The sequence below is a fragment of the Danio aesculapii genome, chromosome 9, assembly GCF_903798145.1.
Source record: "Danio aesculapii chromosome 9, fDanAes4.1, whole genome shotgun sequence".
Taxonomy (NCBI): domain Eukaryota; kingdom Metazoa; phylum Chordata; class Actinopteri; order Cypriniformes; family Danionidae; genus Danio; species Danio aesculapii.
This window is the reverse complement of record NC_079443.1, coordinates 35,347,804-35,364,899: the sequence shown is the minus strand read 5'-3', so window position 1 is coordinate 35,364,899 and position 17,096 is coordinate 35,347,804. Positions and strand designations below refer to the sequence as shown.

At 31.7% G+C, this 17,096-nt stretch overlaps 1 protein-coding gene across 1 annotated transcript; it reads left to right on the top strand.

The window, feature by feature from the left end:
• The first annotated feature begins 2,878 nt into the window (after window positions 1–2,878).
• On the top strand, window positions 2,879–17,068 carry cd247l (CD247 antigen like). Its single transcript, XM_056465195.1, has 8 exons — window positions 2,879–3,052; window positions 9,056–9,150; window positions 9,234–9,305; window positions 12,452–12,502; window positions 13,043–13,075; window positions 13,272–13,325; window positions 13,441–13,470; window positions 15,490–17,068. The coding sequence occupies exons 1-8, from the start codon at window positions 2,995–2,997 to the stop codon at window positions 15,553–15,555; spliced, it is 459 nt and encodes a 152-aa protein (XP_056321170.1). The 5' UTR covers window positions 2,879–2,994; the 3' UTR covers window positions 15,556–17,068.
• Window positions 17,069–17,096: the final 28 nt, after the last annotated feature.

Genomic DNA, 17,096 nt, shown 5'->3' with positions numbered 1-17,096 from the left:
TAAAGGGGTAATGCTTTCAGACTTAAATGTCTTTTTAATGTTGGATGACTATTTTTTTAAATGCTTATTGCATTCATAGATAAATCACCTGATTGTTTAAAGGAAATCACACCCATACTTTGCTCAAAGCATTACAAGGCATAGAAAACCTGTGTATTAAATATTCATGATAATACTTCATGATAATACAGTTCATCAAGATCAATTCAAGTTTGTTTGTATAACGCTTTTCACAATAATTATTAAGATCAATAGACTCTGAACTCTCCTATTAACCAAGGGGTCAATTTAACCCCATTGAATAATACATGTACTGTACATACCAGTAAATACATACTTGACATATTTGTTGTTGCTTCAAATGTAAAGACTTTTCCTAATTTAATGTGGAGAACTCTGTAAACATAAAATTAACATGTCATTTTGCAACCAGGGTGATCCTGTACCTAATTTAGTGAGATTTTATGGTGATTTGCCAATTTGGCAATGGGTAATCTAGATGTATAAGAGGCAAGGAGTGGGGGAGGGGGGATTGGGTTATTACTAGGGCTATTTAAGAAGTCAACCGTGACAAATTACTTTACACAAGTCTTTTAGTTAAATAGAGATACAGATTTGGCCTCAAAAGATAAGAAGTGTTACCAGAATTGTGGGTTAATAACAGTGATGGAAAGAGTACTGAAAAATCATACCTAGGTAAAAGTACCATTACTTGCCTAAAAATGTAGTGCAAGTAGAGTAAAAGTATGTGTTGTAAAGATTACTCAAAGTTGTTTAGACCTTTCAAAAGTACTCAAGAGTAGTGAGTAGGGGATATTACACTGTAAAAATATGCATTTACATGTAATTTGTTGATGTGAGTAAACATAACATTCTGTAGTGCATTTAGTTATTGCCTATCAGGCACACAACGTCATAAGATGTTAATATTAGGTTAGGTTTAGATTGTGATGTCAGGTGACGTCAAATTATGTTGATATTTGGTTGATTTTAGGTTGTGTTAGAAACTGACCAAAATCCAACGTCGAGCCAACATCTTAAACCAACATCATATTGACGTCAAATACTGACATTTATTCGTCAGGTACGGCAATCAAAATCCACACAGCGTCAAGCTGTAACATCATTAGACTTTGATATTTGGTTGATTTTAGGTTGGCCGTTGGAGATTGACGTCGGCCTGATGTTGGGTTCTGATGTCAACCTAATTTTCATTTCCAAACAAAATGCAACGTCCCCATGACATTGGGGTACAACGTCAATCTGACGTCATGTTGACGTCTTGTGCCTGCTGGGTGTTTAAGGCCATTTAGATTTTATTACATGGTGTTGATATCATAGATAGAAAATGTAATAGTACGTTTCTTAAAAGTTTAATTCATTATCCTGCAACTTTTAGACACAAGTACTTTTGAAACAACCAATTTGAGAATATCAATTGGAACTTGATCTGGACTTATAACAACAAATATTGTGTCACTAATAAAGTCAGTGAAATCTACTTTAAAATTATACATAAAATATATTCAAACAACCAGTTTCTCAAGAGAAATAAAGTTGATCTTTCTGAATATTTATCAGGTTTTACTTTGCTCAAATTTCTTCGTTTACTCAAATGAAGTAAATTCACAGTACTCTTTAGGACTAGTTTTTGAACTGGTTTGTTGCAATCTGTTTCCTCAAATGGTTTGAGTTATCTTAACTTTTTGGGTTTTACAATGTAGGCAAGTTTCATATACACAAGTGTAAATGGTCAGAGAGGAAGCCTAACATCTTCCATTTCAAGACTGATTCTAAAATTTATTTTGAAACTCTTAAAGGACTTTCAAGTCATAAGGCAACCAGAACTGTGAATATACTCCAACAACTAAACTCCTTGTTTTTTTTCTCTCCTTTTTGTTATTTAAATTTTTTTTTTTTTTTTTTGTTATTTTTAAACAACTGTCATTTTCTCATCAGTGAAATGCATCTAAACAGTCTCTGGGTCAATGCATGTAAAGATTTTGGGCATCTTCTTGGACACTTTTATGCTGCCAAACAGTTTTCTGCAATTATAAATCACCCATGTCTTAAGGTAGCTCATTAGGACGTGATTTACCTTCTATGTGTGATTTGAATGGACAGGAATCGCAAGATTTTTCTAATCCCCATAGACAAGAAAAGATAAAGTAGTGACTGTAGGTTAAAGAAAAGTAGTGGAGTAAAAGTAACTACACTGCACTAAAATTTACTCAAGTGAAAGTAAAAGTACACATTTTTAAAACTACTTAGTAAATTACAATTCCTGAGAAAAACTACTCAATTACAGTAGTTTGAGTATTTGTAATCTGTTACTTTACACCACTGGTTAATAGGAAGGTTAAAATAAATGTCTAAAAAGTATTAGTGTTGATTTACAAAACCCCACCTATAACAAATGCAAAACAGCAGGGGGCACAATATGTCCTGTAAACTGCAAATGTCAATGTGTTTTTAATTCCAATTTAAAAAGTAAGAAAACAAGTCAGCTAAATTGTATATGAGGTGGAACTTTATGATATCTGTTCTTAAGATATTGCCTGTTTATATTACTCTTCATCTATTAAATCACACGTTTCTATAATGCACAATTCCTTGCAGACAAAACATTTTAAAGTTTAAATTGCTTGTAAATATACGTTAACCCAATGCTGTTAAAATAGAAACAATCAATGCAACAGACTGTCAATGCACATCGGCTGCGAAGTATCTTGTGAAAAGATGCGTAACTGTCAGCGCGAGGGTCTAAAAATATACAGGAAATGCTGGTGAGACTTTTTTTGAGATGAGAGGACAAGAGCTTCTTTGGTGGAGGCCGTGGTTGTCATTCACTAGAACAGAAAACCCAGGGCAAGGGCTACTTCCTGTAGGTAAAAGTAGACACAGAGGAGAAGCAATCAAAACAGAAGAGCTAACAACTGCTGCACATCACTTACAGGCCAAGCATCAGGAAGGTTCAGCATTTCAGGGAATGTTATGGAAATGAGCAGGACAAGCACTCTATTGTTGTTGGCCTCATGTGTGTCCTCTGCAGGTACAAGCTTTTTTTATGTATTTGTTGGGTGTCGCATATATATTTATAAGATTCATTAGGAAAATCATAATTTTGATGGTTCACTATGAATCTCAGTGGCTGTGAAATCTGCATTTGTGAAATCTGGAGTGAATTTTTTGATTATTTTATTTTATTTTATTTTTTTGTGAGTGTTTTCTTTTAAGGTCAAACATCAGATCATCTTCGTGTGGCCATTTTAGTTTCAACACAACCAGCAATATACTTGTAGCTCTTAGTAAGAAAGGTTTTAGGTGCCGACTGTGTTTGCAACATAAAGGTTACAGTGCTATGATTGTCTGTAACTGTTATCTTTGTGTTTAAATGTTGTTTCCTGAGATTAAAAAAGGAGGATTTCTGAAACCCCTTTTGCGAAACTTTTAGTATTTTCTGAAGCTCAATGGCTGCTTTTCAAATCGACAACATCAAGGATTGCTTAGACGCGCTATGCAAATTATACTAGACTATTTACCAAATGTAAGTTAAAATAATAATTATAAAAATTAGAGTTGAATTATAACATAAGAATATATATTTAACTTCATCATGACTATTATATGTGTAATAATTGTTGTAATTTAAAAAAAAAAAGTTCAAGTAAAACAGATATATAAATATATGCAGCACCAAAACATGCGTAAGGTTAGTATTCAGTGATATGAAATACTTTATTAATATAAAAATACTTTAATATAAAAGTATTTTGAAGTAATGTATATTTTTGCAAGGTGGATTCAGTGGGTGCGTCCAGGTTTCAGCTAAACAAATTTGAATAACTGAATAACTTTCAACATAAAATAGTATATATATATATATATATATATATATATATATATATATATATATATATATATATATATATATATATATATATATATATATATATGTATATATATATATATATAGTTATGAGAAATAATAATTTTCGGAAACATACCTGAGTTGTTATTCATAAAAGTTTTATGCTGCAAATATGAATAAAATCATATAAACTAAGCTACTTTTGTTTCCTGTTATATATATACAGTGTATCAATGTATGGTGTCAATCAGTAAGAGAAAGAATTGACTCAACAGAGAGAAAATAGATAGCTAACTAATACTAAATGCACAACCATGTTACCCCAAATCCCAAATACACATTTATTTTTCTGACATTTAGAATGAATCAAAGTCAAACATAAAAATATGATCGCATAACAATCAATGCAGATCAATTTCTAAAAGAGTTTATCATTTTCTTAATTCGTCCATTTTGATAACAATGTCGATGTTGTATGTAAAACATAATCCCACATGCTTATACTTTAACCTTCCCATAAACACAATTCTGGTAACACTTTTTAACTTTTGAGGCCAAATCTGTATTTCTTTTTAACTAAAAGACTTGTGTAAAGTAATTTGTCACGGTTGACTTCTTAAATAGCCCTAGTAATAACCCAATCCCCCCTCCCCCACTCCTTGCCTCTTATACATCTAGATTACCCATTGGCAAATTGGCAAATCATCATAAAATCTCACTAAATTAGGTACAGGATCACCCTGGTTACAAAATGACAGGACATTAAAAATGTCCATGTTAATTTTATGTTTACAGAGTTCTACACATTAAATTAGGAAAAGTCTTTACATTTGAAGCAACAACAAATATGTCAAGTATGTATTTACTGGTATGTACAGTAAAGGTATGTATTATTCAATGGGGTCAAATTGACCCCTAGGTTAATAGGAGGGTTAATAGTTACTCTATAGTTACTCTAAGTTGTTACTTTATTTTATTGTGTACTTACTATATGGCTAGATTTGAGTTTATGGTTATTACATGTAAGTTAGAATGTATAATAAAAATACTGTAAAAAATACTGTAAAACCCTAACTGTTGACTAGTGACTTCAAGTAAAACACAGACCTAAAAAAATTAAAATAAATGAATAAACCTTTGCATCTGATTTAAATTTTTAATACATCAAAACATTATTTATATTTATTTAGTGTAGTTAACTCAAAATTGACTGAAAGTTATTTCTACTCATTTAAAAAGAATTCGAACTCGGTGTTGAAGGTACTGAGTTAATTAAATACCTCATTACTTCAACTTAAATGGAGTAAGTTAACAGTACTCATACAGAATAGTCTTTAACTCAAATGCTATGTAGCAATCGATTTCCTTAAATGGTTTGAGTTGCCTTAACTTGTTGGGTTTTACAGTACTCAGTTGGTTTGAGTTCTCTTCATTTATTGGGTTTTGCTGTGCTCAAACTGCTTCTTTTACTCAAATGGATTAAGTTCACAGTACTCATTAGGATTAGTTTTTGAACTCAAAAGGCTTGTTGCAATCGGTTTCCTCAAACAGTTTGAGTTACCTGAACCTTTTGGGTTTTACAGTTTATAAGAACCAACAAAAAGTGAATCAATTAGTTCCACACTAAAATAAATGCTGGGTTTGACAAATCCAATGTTGGGTTAATTTTTTCAATTCAATTTAAATGACTTTTTTTACCATAATGTTTGGGTTTGTCCATATTTGACCCAACAATGGTTTACAACAACCCAGTATTTTATAATTCCATTTCCTACTGTACGTCGATTGTTCTCTTTGTTTTTGTAAGCGGTAAACATGCGTTTGTAGATGAGTTTGTGCCAGTGTAGTATATGATATGTGTGTGTGGTCAAGTTTGCACAGCAGCCCCCATATACACCTACAGAGTTTGATCTGCAGTGAAGCAAAGAGACTTCACTGTTCTGTGCTCATTATAGCTCTTCACTAGACCTGTGCTGAGAAACCACAGAAGTACAACGCACACACACACACAGAAACACAGAGACATAGATGAGTCCGGGCCTCTGCTGCAGGTATTTTCATTTAGCTTGGTTCTAGCAAACAGTACATGTTAATATTTAAAAATAATAAATAAATAAGTAAATAATAATTGGGATGAGATTAAAGAATTTAACTCTGTTTACACTAATTATGCAACAGTTTTCTAAAATAATTTGCAACAAGCTCTGTGCATGTTACATTAAAGTTGCTAACTGTGTGTCTATCTATCTATCTATCTGTCTGTCTGTCTGTCTGTCTGTCTGTCTGTCTGTCTGTCTATCTATCTATCATTTTCCATCTATAATTTTATCATTCTATCCATTGATTGCTCTTTCTGTCTATCGTTTTATCATTCTATCGTTCTATCTATCATTAGGTCAATTTTTCTTGCATTACAAGTTTATTTAAATTATTTTTATTTGTTACAATAATTCTTAAACTATCATTAATGCAGAAATATATTGACATTGTTGAGAACCAAATTATACACAGTAAAAAAGGCTGGGTTTCTTCATGTTGTCGCAACACAAATCGATAAAGTAACAACATAGTTTTTATAAATTTAACTGCATTGAACATGAAACATTTACGTTGTTTCAAATAAAATGTAAGAATTGTGTTGTTTCAGCTCATTTTAAATAAGTAGTTTGAACAAGCTGCAAGTCATTTTTTGAGTGTAGTTGATTTGATGAAAATCATTAAAGCATCATAATGAATGCACAAGGGAAAATAATGTAATAATCAATAATTCGATATATTTTGGCCAAGAAAATTTTAAATAATTTATTTTGTGTTGTTTTAACAAATAATTTTTTAAAGATTTTATTTTTTAAATGGGTTAAAGACAAGATTTCCCATTTTGTTCTAATTCCACATCGAATTAAAGTTACAATTGTGATTTTTCCTTACAATGATAATATTTTAAAACCAAATGTCTGATGTTCAAAATTACTTTTGTGGAAATAAAACGATCAAAATAAAGGTCAAATAATGTTTACTATCGCAATTTTTTTATTTTGTTTAATGGTTCAGGAAGAGAAAGTCACTTTACAATGTATCAATTTAATGCTTAAAAACCAATGCATGTCTTTGTTATTTCAAGCCAGACTTGTTCATAATTATTATTTAACTATTAATTATTATTATTAACTGTTATTAGAAAGCATGCACAATCAAAACAGTTTTGTAGAATTTCTTCGTAGTAACTCAAACTTTCTTACCTCAAAACCTTCTCAAATCTTTTTTGACCTGTTTTAACAATTAAAAGTTCCATACATCTTGCCATCTATGATTATTTGTGCAAAATGCAATCATCCAGCTAGAAGGTATATTTTTCTAATAGTTTAGAATACATTTTAATTAGTCTCAATGGTTTACTTGTGAGGTTATAGCCAGTTTACATTTGATTCATCTAACATGAAAAATGCAAGCTGAATTAGTTATAAGTGTTAGCCATTATCCAGCAGTTATTTTGTGTGTCGCTGCAGTGTTAATCACAAACTTAGATATAAAATATTATAAGACTCATACAATTGTATATTAATTAGTGACTACAGAACTTTTTTTTTACTTTAATAACAAACATAAAATTCGAGCCTACACACAAAAAAATACAATAATAGTAACAATGATAATAACTAAACAGATCAGGTTAAATAATATTATAAACACATAAAAAAGAAAAACAATTAAATAGACATACATAAATAATACAAATACAGCTAGAGGAAAGAAAAACTTATGTATCTGTGATGTTTCCAAAATAATTATCATAATAATCCACAAATCTATCACTTTTCTTGTTTTTGACCAGTCTAAGAGATTTAATAAAAACATCAATTTTAATTAAAAAAATGTAAAAAAATAAATAAATAAAATTAAAAAAGGCTGCGAATTCAATACTTTTTGTTTGTGAATATAATATTTTCCATACAAAATAAAAAAGTTATTTATATACAGTTGAAGTCAGAATTATTAGCCCCCCTTTGAATTTGTTTTCTTTTTAAAATATTTCCCAAATGATGTTTAACAGAGCAAGGAAATTTTCACAGTATATCTGATAATATTTTTTCTTCTGGAGAAAGTCTTATTTGTTTTATTTCGGCTAAAATAAAAGCAGTTTTAAATTTTTTATTAATTAAAAAAAAACATTTTAAGGTCAATATTATTAGCCACTTTAAGCTATTTATTTTTTCGATAGTCTACAGAACAAACCATCATTATACAATAACTTGCCTAATTACCCTAACCTGCCTAGTTAAACTAGCTAAGCCTTTAAATGACACTTTAAGTTGTATAGAAGTGTCTTGAAAAATATCTAGTATAATAATATTTACTGTCATCATGGCAAAGATAAAATAAATCAGTTATTAGAAATGAGTTATTAAAACTATTATGTTTAGAAATGTGTTGAAAAAAATCTTCTCTTCGTTAAACAGAAATTGGGGGGAAAAATAAACAGGGGGGCTAATAATTCAGTAGGTTTAATAATTCTGATTTCAACTGTTGTCTGGTATATCCGTTTTACCTTTTACAAATAATATCTTGTAGTTAAAAAGGGGCTGGTAATTACCTAAATGGAGATATAAGCTATTCCAAAAGCTTTTTATGTTTTCACACTGAAAAAATATGTGAATCAGGGTTTCGTCTTCAGTTTTACAAAATGATCATGAACTATCATCCTCCATATACTTTGCCAAAGTACTATTCACTGGATATCTTTTATGAAGACCTTTAAAATGAACCTCTTTTGTTTTTTTGGGAATGCAGTACTTATGAGGTAATAGCCAGACTTGTGACTACAAAACTAGAAACAAAAGGAATGGCTGAGTTGGATCAGAAACACAAAGACACAAATCATTTTGCTAATGTTAGCCAAATTGCTAGTTACCTCAAAACTGAATAAACCGCTTTCTAAAAATAAAGATTTTATTCATCTTGTTTGATCATCTGGCAGTTTAGACAATAAAGGTGCCTCTCATTTTTTTGTTGTTTTGTCGTTTCTCTCAATTTTCCACTCTTTATTCATTTTCGTTTTCTTCCTTTTTAGCATTAAAAACCTCAGTGAAAGTGGAAAAACAGACAACAATTCATTAATTATCAAATTAATTCCACCACTTTGCTTCATGAACGTCTTTTACAATTGTGTGTTTGTTTTATCGGCAGAGGCCTCTGTGAGCGACCCGACTTACTGCTACATTTTAGATGTTATTCTGCTGGTGTACTCCATCATTTTTACCGCTCTCTACTTTCGAGAGAAGGTAAGTTGCTCTATTTTTTCAGAGTGAAGAAATTTATCTTATGGCTTAAATCTCTAACCTGTTTTCTCCCTTGTTTGGCACAGTTTATGAAAGAAGGGCCCGTTCCTCCAGATCCTGCAGCCCCGGCCCGTAACCCCAACGAGCCCGTCTATACAGTGAGTTATCAATTACATGTCCCAGACACACTGAAAATAAAAAAGATGTCTGCAAACTTGTTGCAAACATCTTATATGTGTTGAATTTAAACAAATAAATTAATTTAGTAATGTTCAACTTAATTTGTTTGTTTAAATTCAACCCAAATAAATTGTTTATAACCACTTAACTTAAGAAAATTCCAAGGTAGTCCAAGGAATCATCTCTGAATCATTTCTGGTGAATCATGCTTCATATTCAAGGTTTAAACATACCTGATTTGTTGATCCGTATTGCATTTAATAGGTCATTACACTGTAAAAAAAGAAAAGACAAAGGTACAAAATGTAATTAGTTAACAAAAACAAGGTGGGTTGCTTTCTTTAGTAACAGTCAAATTGTGTTTATTGTTTGTTCAAACTACTTATTTAAAATGAGCTGGAACAACACAATTCTTGAGAGTTTTTTGGGACAACTTAATTGCTTTTGTGTTCAATCTACTTAAATTTACAAAAACTCACAAGTTAACTTAATTATTTCATGTTGTCTCAACAACTGATTTTGTGGAACCCGGCATTTTTTACAGTAATTAACATTATTAACCGGTTTGTGATATATTTGTACACAACAGACATAATAAAGTAAGTAACAATGATTCTCATGTTGGTTCTCACAGAACACATTCGCATGATATTTTCAGTGAGATCTGGTTGAGAGGCGTTTGAAAATATGTGGCATGACTAACATTTAATCTAACATTTGAGGTTACTGAAATGGCTGAAACCTTGAAATTTTGTCTTCCTTCCTTGAAGCCCCATGATAATTATCACATCTTTCTAACACTTAAACACATTTTTTTATCTTATATAACTAGCATTTATCACTATAACCCAGTTACAAACTAACGTTTTATTTATTTTCTTGTTTTTATTACAAATGTTCTGAAATGTTGCAGATGAGGCATCATTAAAGCAGGTGTGCCCAAAGTTTTCCTATAAACGGCCAAAAAACAAACTGGATTGAGGGCTGTGGGCCAAATATATACCAAACTGTATTACAATAAATTTGCCAAAGGGAATTTCCTAAAAATGTTGATTTAAATTATATTAACTAACACGGTATCATTTTTAGCATTTTATACTGAACTTATTACAGTAAAAACATAATCCCATTTATTACACAATGGAGCTCAATGCTGAATACATTAGTTGAGTTGCTCCTGCCTTTCACTTTGATTTGCTCACATATGACTTGTGCATTGTCCACTATCTGTCAAGTGACAGTTTAAAAGTCTCATTTATTTACAACATTTAATTGAATCATTAAATTTCATTTTTTTTGTAGCTCAGCAATGAAACAAAGAAACAAAAGGTAACATTAAATTTGAAATGACAATCTCTGTCAAAAGCATTTGCCCCAACCACCTCCCCATCTTTCTCTCTCTCTATTCAGATTGGATGGCAGGCCAAGTCAAAGGTTACCATGGGCCAAATTTGGGCATCTCTAATTTAAAGGGTTAGTTCACCCAAAAAAGAACATTCTCTTATCAGTTACTCTCCCTCCACTTGTTCCAAAACCGTTTCTGTTTTTTTTTCTGTTGAACACAAAGGAAGATATGATGGATACCGGTAGCCATTGATTTCCATAGTAGTTTTTCCCCTATACTGTAAAGTATGACTGGTGATAAACAGTTTCCATATTTAGTGTTTTCCGTTTATTCATGGTTGTGAATTGCGTTATGGGGCCTTAATCTCTGCTCCGTCGGCTTTCGAAGTTGAGAATTCAACTTTACAGTTTAACTGAGTGACTTTTATTGACATTTTAATATATGCATAGGAAATTGCATATATAAATAAGTCTAAACAACAGAAAAACGTACTGACAGTTTATTACAAGGTATTTTTAGCATAATATACAACACCAACACAGAAAATATATCACTTTAAAGCATAAGAATTGTTAAGAAAAGTTACTTTTTGCAAACTTTTAAAGGTTAAAAAGATGTTTGGCAGAAAGATCAAGGTCCCATAATGCAATTCAAAAGCATAAATATAAATTGCTAATTTCCGGATATTTTTACTGTGTACTATGGATGTCGATTTCTAGCAGTTTCCAATATGCTTCAAAATATATTCTTTTGTGTTCAAGCGAGGAAAAAAATTCATAAAGTTTTGGAACACCATGAGGGTGAACACTATTGAAACATTGGATGATGCCAAGTCCAATATGTGCCTTTCTTTTTTGACATATCTGAGTCAAAGGTGTTTACAGAGCCGATTATGTCTTTTATCACTCCATAATTCAGCTAATTCTGCAAACATAATTTAGGACATACTGAAAAAAGTAGAATGAAATGTTGTATATAATAATTATATATGTTTACAACTCTGCAAAAACCTTTAGAACACAGATTTGAATAAAACGGTACATTTTTAGCTGAAGTAGATATAGACAGAAAAATATGCATTGTAATTGAAATTTACGAATACAAATAGATATTGTGCAGCAAAATGTATGCGGATGTATTGTACTTATGCATGTATTTAGGATTTTTTTTACCATTAAACTGAAGAAAAAAAAGAAAAAAAAAAAAAACCCCAATGAAAAGCCAAAAAGCTCAAAATCACACAATCTCAATTGCAGCCCCTCAGTGTCGTGCCTTAAACCTAAATAAAGGTTCCATTTGTTAACATTATAGTTTCACTTTAATTAACAATAAATAACAGTGAAATTCAAATCTGTTGGTACTTGTACAGTACAAGGGTTGTGATTCTTAGCGGATGTTAATTTTTTATATTTACTAATACTTTATTACAATCAGAAACTGTAAATAACATGACCCAACATTGAACAACTGTGTTCTTGTTAACATTAAAATATTTTTTTAAATATTCTAACAAATACTGCTCGATGTTAATGTTTGTGTTAAGTCTGCACATTCCCTACACACATATTGTGATACTGTATAGAATACACTGAAATATTAATAATTAATTTAAAGATTATGAACTTGGCCAGAGCATCTGAAAGTATCTATAGTTTAAATATACATTAAAATAACAACTGCAAATTCACAATTTTACATATGTGCAATCACTGCCTAACAGGGACGAGAAAGAGTGCCAAATATTGTGATTTTAAAGAACATGTATGCTGTATTTACCAGGACTTGGATCTGCCTCAGGTGGGATCTGATTATCAACAACTGGACAGACCGGTAAGAACCATCTTGTTTTATTAATTGAAAAAAAAATTCACCCAAAAATGAAAATGTACTCAGTATTTACTCACCCTGGAATGGAGTTAATTTCTACAGTTGAACACAAAATAAGCAATTTTGAAGAAAGCTGAAAACTAGTTACCTATATTGACTTCCAAAGTAGGAAAAAACAAACACTGTGGAAGTCAATTGTTGCGGCTAATAGTTGATAAGCTAACAGCTACAGCTAATAGTTAATATTTAATAGAGGCAGCGTCCTTCAAAATGTATTTTATCGTCAACAAAGAAAAGAAAGTCGTGTAATTTGGAATACGTGAAGAGTGAGTAAATGAACTATCATTTACATTTCGCCTCAACATTTGATCGAAAAACAGTGTATTAACTGCACATCCAGGATTCAGTATGTTGTAAGCAGATGAAAGCCGTTTTCACTTCCTCGATTTTAATCGAGAATACAGTACAAACTGCTGTTTTAAAGATGAAAAAATGTTTTTAAACGCCTAAACCTACATCTGCCCTGTACATCTGACTTTTCAGATTAGAAGACGAGAACCAGAGACACATTATCAGGTAAGTACCACTTCATATTTTAAAGAAAGGATGTGGATTAGATCTGTGAAAACAGATGAGATGAACCAGATAAATTTCTTCACCTAAGTAGTCATTTCCGATCCCCGCTGCCCTCCTGTGGTCATTTACAGTTGTGCACTGTTATTTTTCATCGCCTCTCAGTGGTGGTTGTTGTATTTACCTTGCTATGTTGTAGGAACTGAGAGCGCATACGAGTGATGAATACCAGCAAATAGGAACTAAAGGAAAAGTAAGTACACAGATACTAGATAAGTTTGTGGGTTACAGGGAAAATGCACATAGACATACTTTCACTAACCTGGTAAATCAATATATATATTAATCTTTTTATCTGTTTGTTGCAGCCACGCAAAGCCAAGAGCAAAGGGAATGAGGTAATGCGACTTCATTTTCCTTGGTTTAATATTTGCAATGGCGTTCGTTGTAACACGAAATTATGGAGGACGTAACCTGCAAAAAAAATTATAAATACGCAAATATATTATTAAATCCACAATTTCCTGCATAAATAAACCATCAAATATGCAGATAAATAAATGTTTCTAAAAAAATCCACAAATCAACATGCTAATTAGAAGTAAAAAAAAAAAAAAATCGAATGCAAAATTTTCAACCGATCAACCAATGATGGCATAAAGACCGCCGCCTGATGATTGACAGACAGCCTCTCATTAGCATGTTGACCTCAGGAAAAGTAAATATGCAACTGCGTTCAAGAATGAATAAACGTTTTTAAAAGGGCGGGCTAATTCATTTAATTTGTGTAATTTAATTATTTACCTGCCCGCTTTAATTATTTAAATATTTATTTATGCAGGGATTTGTGGATTTTTTTAAAATATACTTTTATGTATTTGTATATTTATTTATTTATGTATTTATTTAATGTTTTTATTTATGCAGGAATCTGTGGATTTACTTATTTATATATTTGCGTATTTATTTATTTATTGTTTTTGCAGGTTTTGTCCTCCACACGAAACACTGTGGGTAAAGTGAATAGGATAAATCTAATATTAACCACAGTTCTTCCTCAGATAATTGATTAAATTAAGAATCGCTAACATTTTTGTACTAAAAATTTACAAATGTTAAGTATGCAAATTACGCTTATTACATATGCATTCATTTGTATATAATGAAAAAACAGATAATTATATTTTTTACATTAATCAAAGGTTTTTATTGAAGGGATTTTGAGAATCAGAGCTTCATAATTCATAAAATATTGTGAACAGAAAGAAAAAAATATATAATTGAATGAATAAAATTATTGTGAAATCTACAGACATAAATAAAGCAACACACTGAAAAATAAGATACTACACAATGTCATGACAACAAATGTTTTTGTTGCTTATATATTTGAATAAGTTAATCAGGCTTTTTTAGTTATACACTATATATAGTAATCTATATATAGTTTAGCTAACTTTTTTTAGTTATACATAATAATAATAATAATAATAATAATTCCTTACATTTTATAAAGCTCTTTTCTGGACACAAAGCGCTTTACACATTTTTTGGGGGGGAATCTCCTCATCCACCACCAGTGTGCAGCATCCACCTGAAAGATGCAACGGCAGCCATATTGCGCTAGACCGCACACCACACCCTAGCGATTGGTGGAGAGGAGACAGAGTGATGAAGCCAATTATCATATGGTATGGTTCGGTGGCCATAATGGACCAAGGCCAGTGGCCGAATTTAGCCAGGATGCAGGGGTTAAATCCTAATTTTTTTTTGAAAGACATCCTGGGATTTAACAACCACATTGAGTCAGGATCTCGATCTAACGTCTAATCTAAAAGACGGCACTCACTGAGCAGCATAGAGTCCCCCTCACTAAACTGGGGCATTAGGGCCCACAAAGACCGCAGGTTGAGGGCCCCCTGTTAGTCTCACTAACATCACTTTCAGCAGCAACCTAGCTTTCCTATGTGGTCTCCCATTCAGGTACTGACCGGGCGCAGCCCTGATTAGCTTCAGTGGGCGACCATGTAATACAATTCAATTCAATTCAATAAAAGGTTTAACTTAATAATTTATGTCAGTTTTACTAATGTAACGCATTTTGACTAGTGTAACGCATGTAGTGTATTTTTTTTTACAGTCCAGAAACACTTTCACAGTCTATGTTTTTTTTTTTTTTTACATTAATCTTATTTTAAAAAAGAAGCTCAAAATCTGATCAAATCGGTCTTGTACAAAACCTTCTCAACTCTAGGCAATTTTAAACCTACCAAGCTATTTTGTGATTACCTAAAACAGTCATTACAGAAACATGTGGCCATAGAGGGTAAATTTGGCAAGAATAACTAAAAGGGTACATGTATACTGAAAATGAGATGGTATTTTTGTATTAAAGTCATTGTTTTTTTTCTTTAAAGGGCCGAACAGGGAGAAAAAGGGAAGCAGCTGAGGCTGTGGAGATGGAAACATTTCCTACTGTATGATCACACAATGAACACACAGCAAAGACAGGAGCAACAGAGTATATCTGTTAACTAACAGATAAATTATATATCTTTGTTGGATGCACTTGTGTCTTGATTCTTGTATTTGTTACTCGGCTAGTATGAATAATCAGTATTTTGCAGTCTTGCTAGTATAAACGCAAACATACTGTTTAAAAGACTGCAGTCAGTAAGATGCAAATGAATACTCCGCAAGGACACATCCAATTGATGAAAAATTAAAGCTGTAAATAATATTGTTATAAATTGTATTGTTTTGATACTTTTATTCATAAATTTGAGCATCAGCTGAAACATTTTTTACCCGCTTTTTTCCCTAATGCACAGTCAGGTTCATAAATATTGGGACAGACACAATTCTAACATTTTTTGCTCTAAACACCAACACAATGGATTTGAAATGATCAAGATGTGCTTTAAGTGCAGACTGTCATTTTAATTTGAGGGTATTTACATGCAAATCAGATGAACGGTGTAGGAATTACAACAGTTTGCATATGCGCCTCCCACTTGTTAAGGAACCAAAAGTAATTTGACAGAATAATCATGAATCAAACTTCATTTTTTAAAACTTGGTTGCAAATCCTTTGCAGTCAATTAGGCGATTGACTTGGCCATTGCATAACATTCCACTTCTTTCCTTTCAAAACTTTTGGTTGCTTTTGCAGTATGCTTTGGGTCACTGTCCATCTGCTCTGTGAAGTGCCGACCAATGAGTTCTGAAGCATTCGGCTGTATAAGAGCAGATAATATTGCCTGAAACACTTCAGAATTCATCCTGCTGCTTTTGTCAGCAGTCACATCATCAATAAATAAAAAGAGGACCAGTTCTATTGACGGCCATACATGCCCATGCCTTTACCACCACTATGCTTTACTTAGGATCAGGAGCAGTTCCTTTTTTTCTTCATAATCTTCCTATCACTCTGGTGGTACAAGTTGATCTTGATCTCATCGCTCTATAGGAAGTTGTTCCAGCACTGTGAAGGCTTTTTTAGAACTCTAATCTGGCCTTCCTGTTTTTGTATAGAGAGCCAAAAATATAAGAATTATGTCGATTTTCCAATATTTATAGACCTGACTGTATCTTATTTCCTCTTTCTATAAAAAATGCTACCTCTCGACTGACCTGTCTTCCCCTGAAATGTGTGATGTTTGTGTATGGTCGGAGGGGTCCCATTTCGCTGCATTAAACAGTGTTGTGACAAATAAAGGCTTCATCATCATCACCATCATCATCATCAACCTCAAACCTTTGAACAGTAGTTTTGTATGTATATATGCATGTATATGTACATATAGTATACTGTATATATGCAATTTTGCCTTATGTATGTTATCGAAAGTTAATTATTAATATTAATGACTTATTATGACTGAAAAACATTCTCTCTGGAGATGTAAGAAACAATGTTATTATTTTCTACATATTCTGAATGTGTAAAATAACCCATTTGACTGTAATTACTGTAAACCACAAGGCTAAAAATAAACTAATACACATCATCTCTTTACGTTCA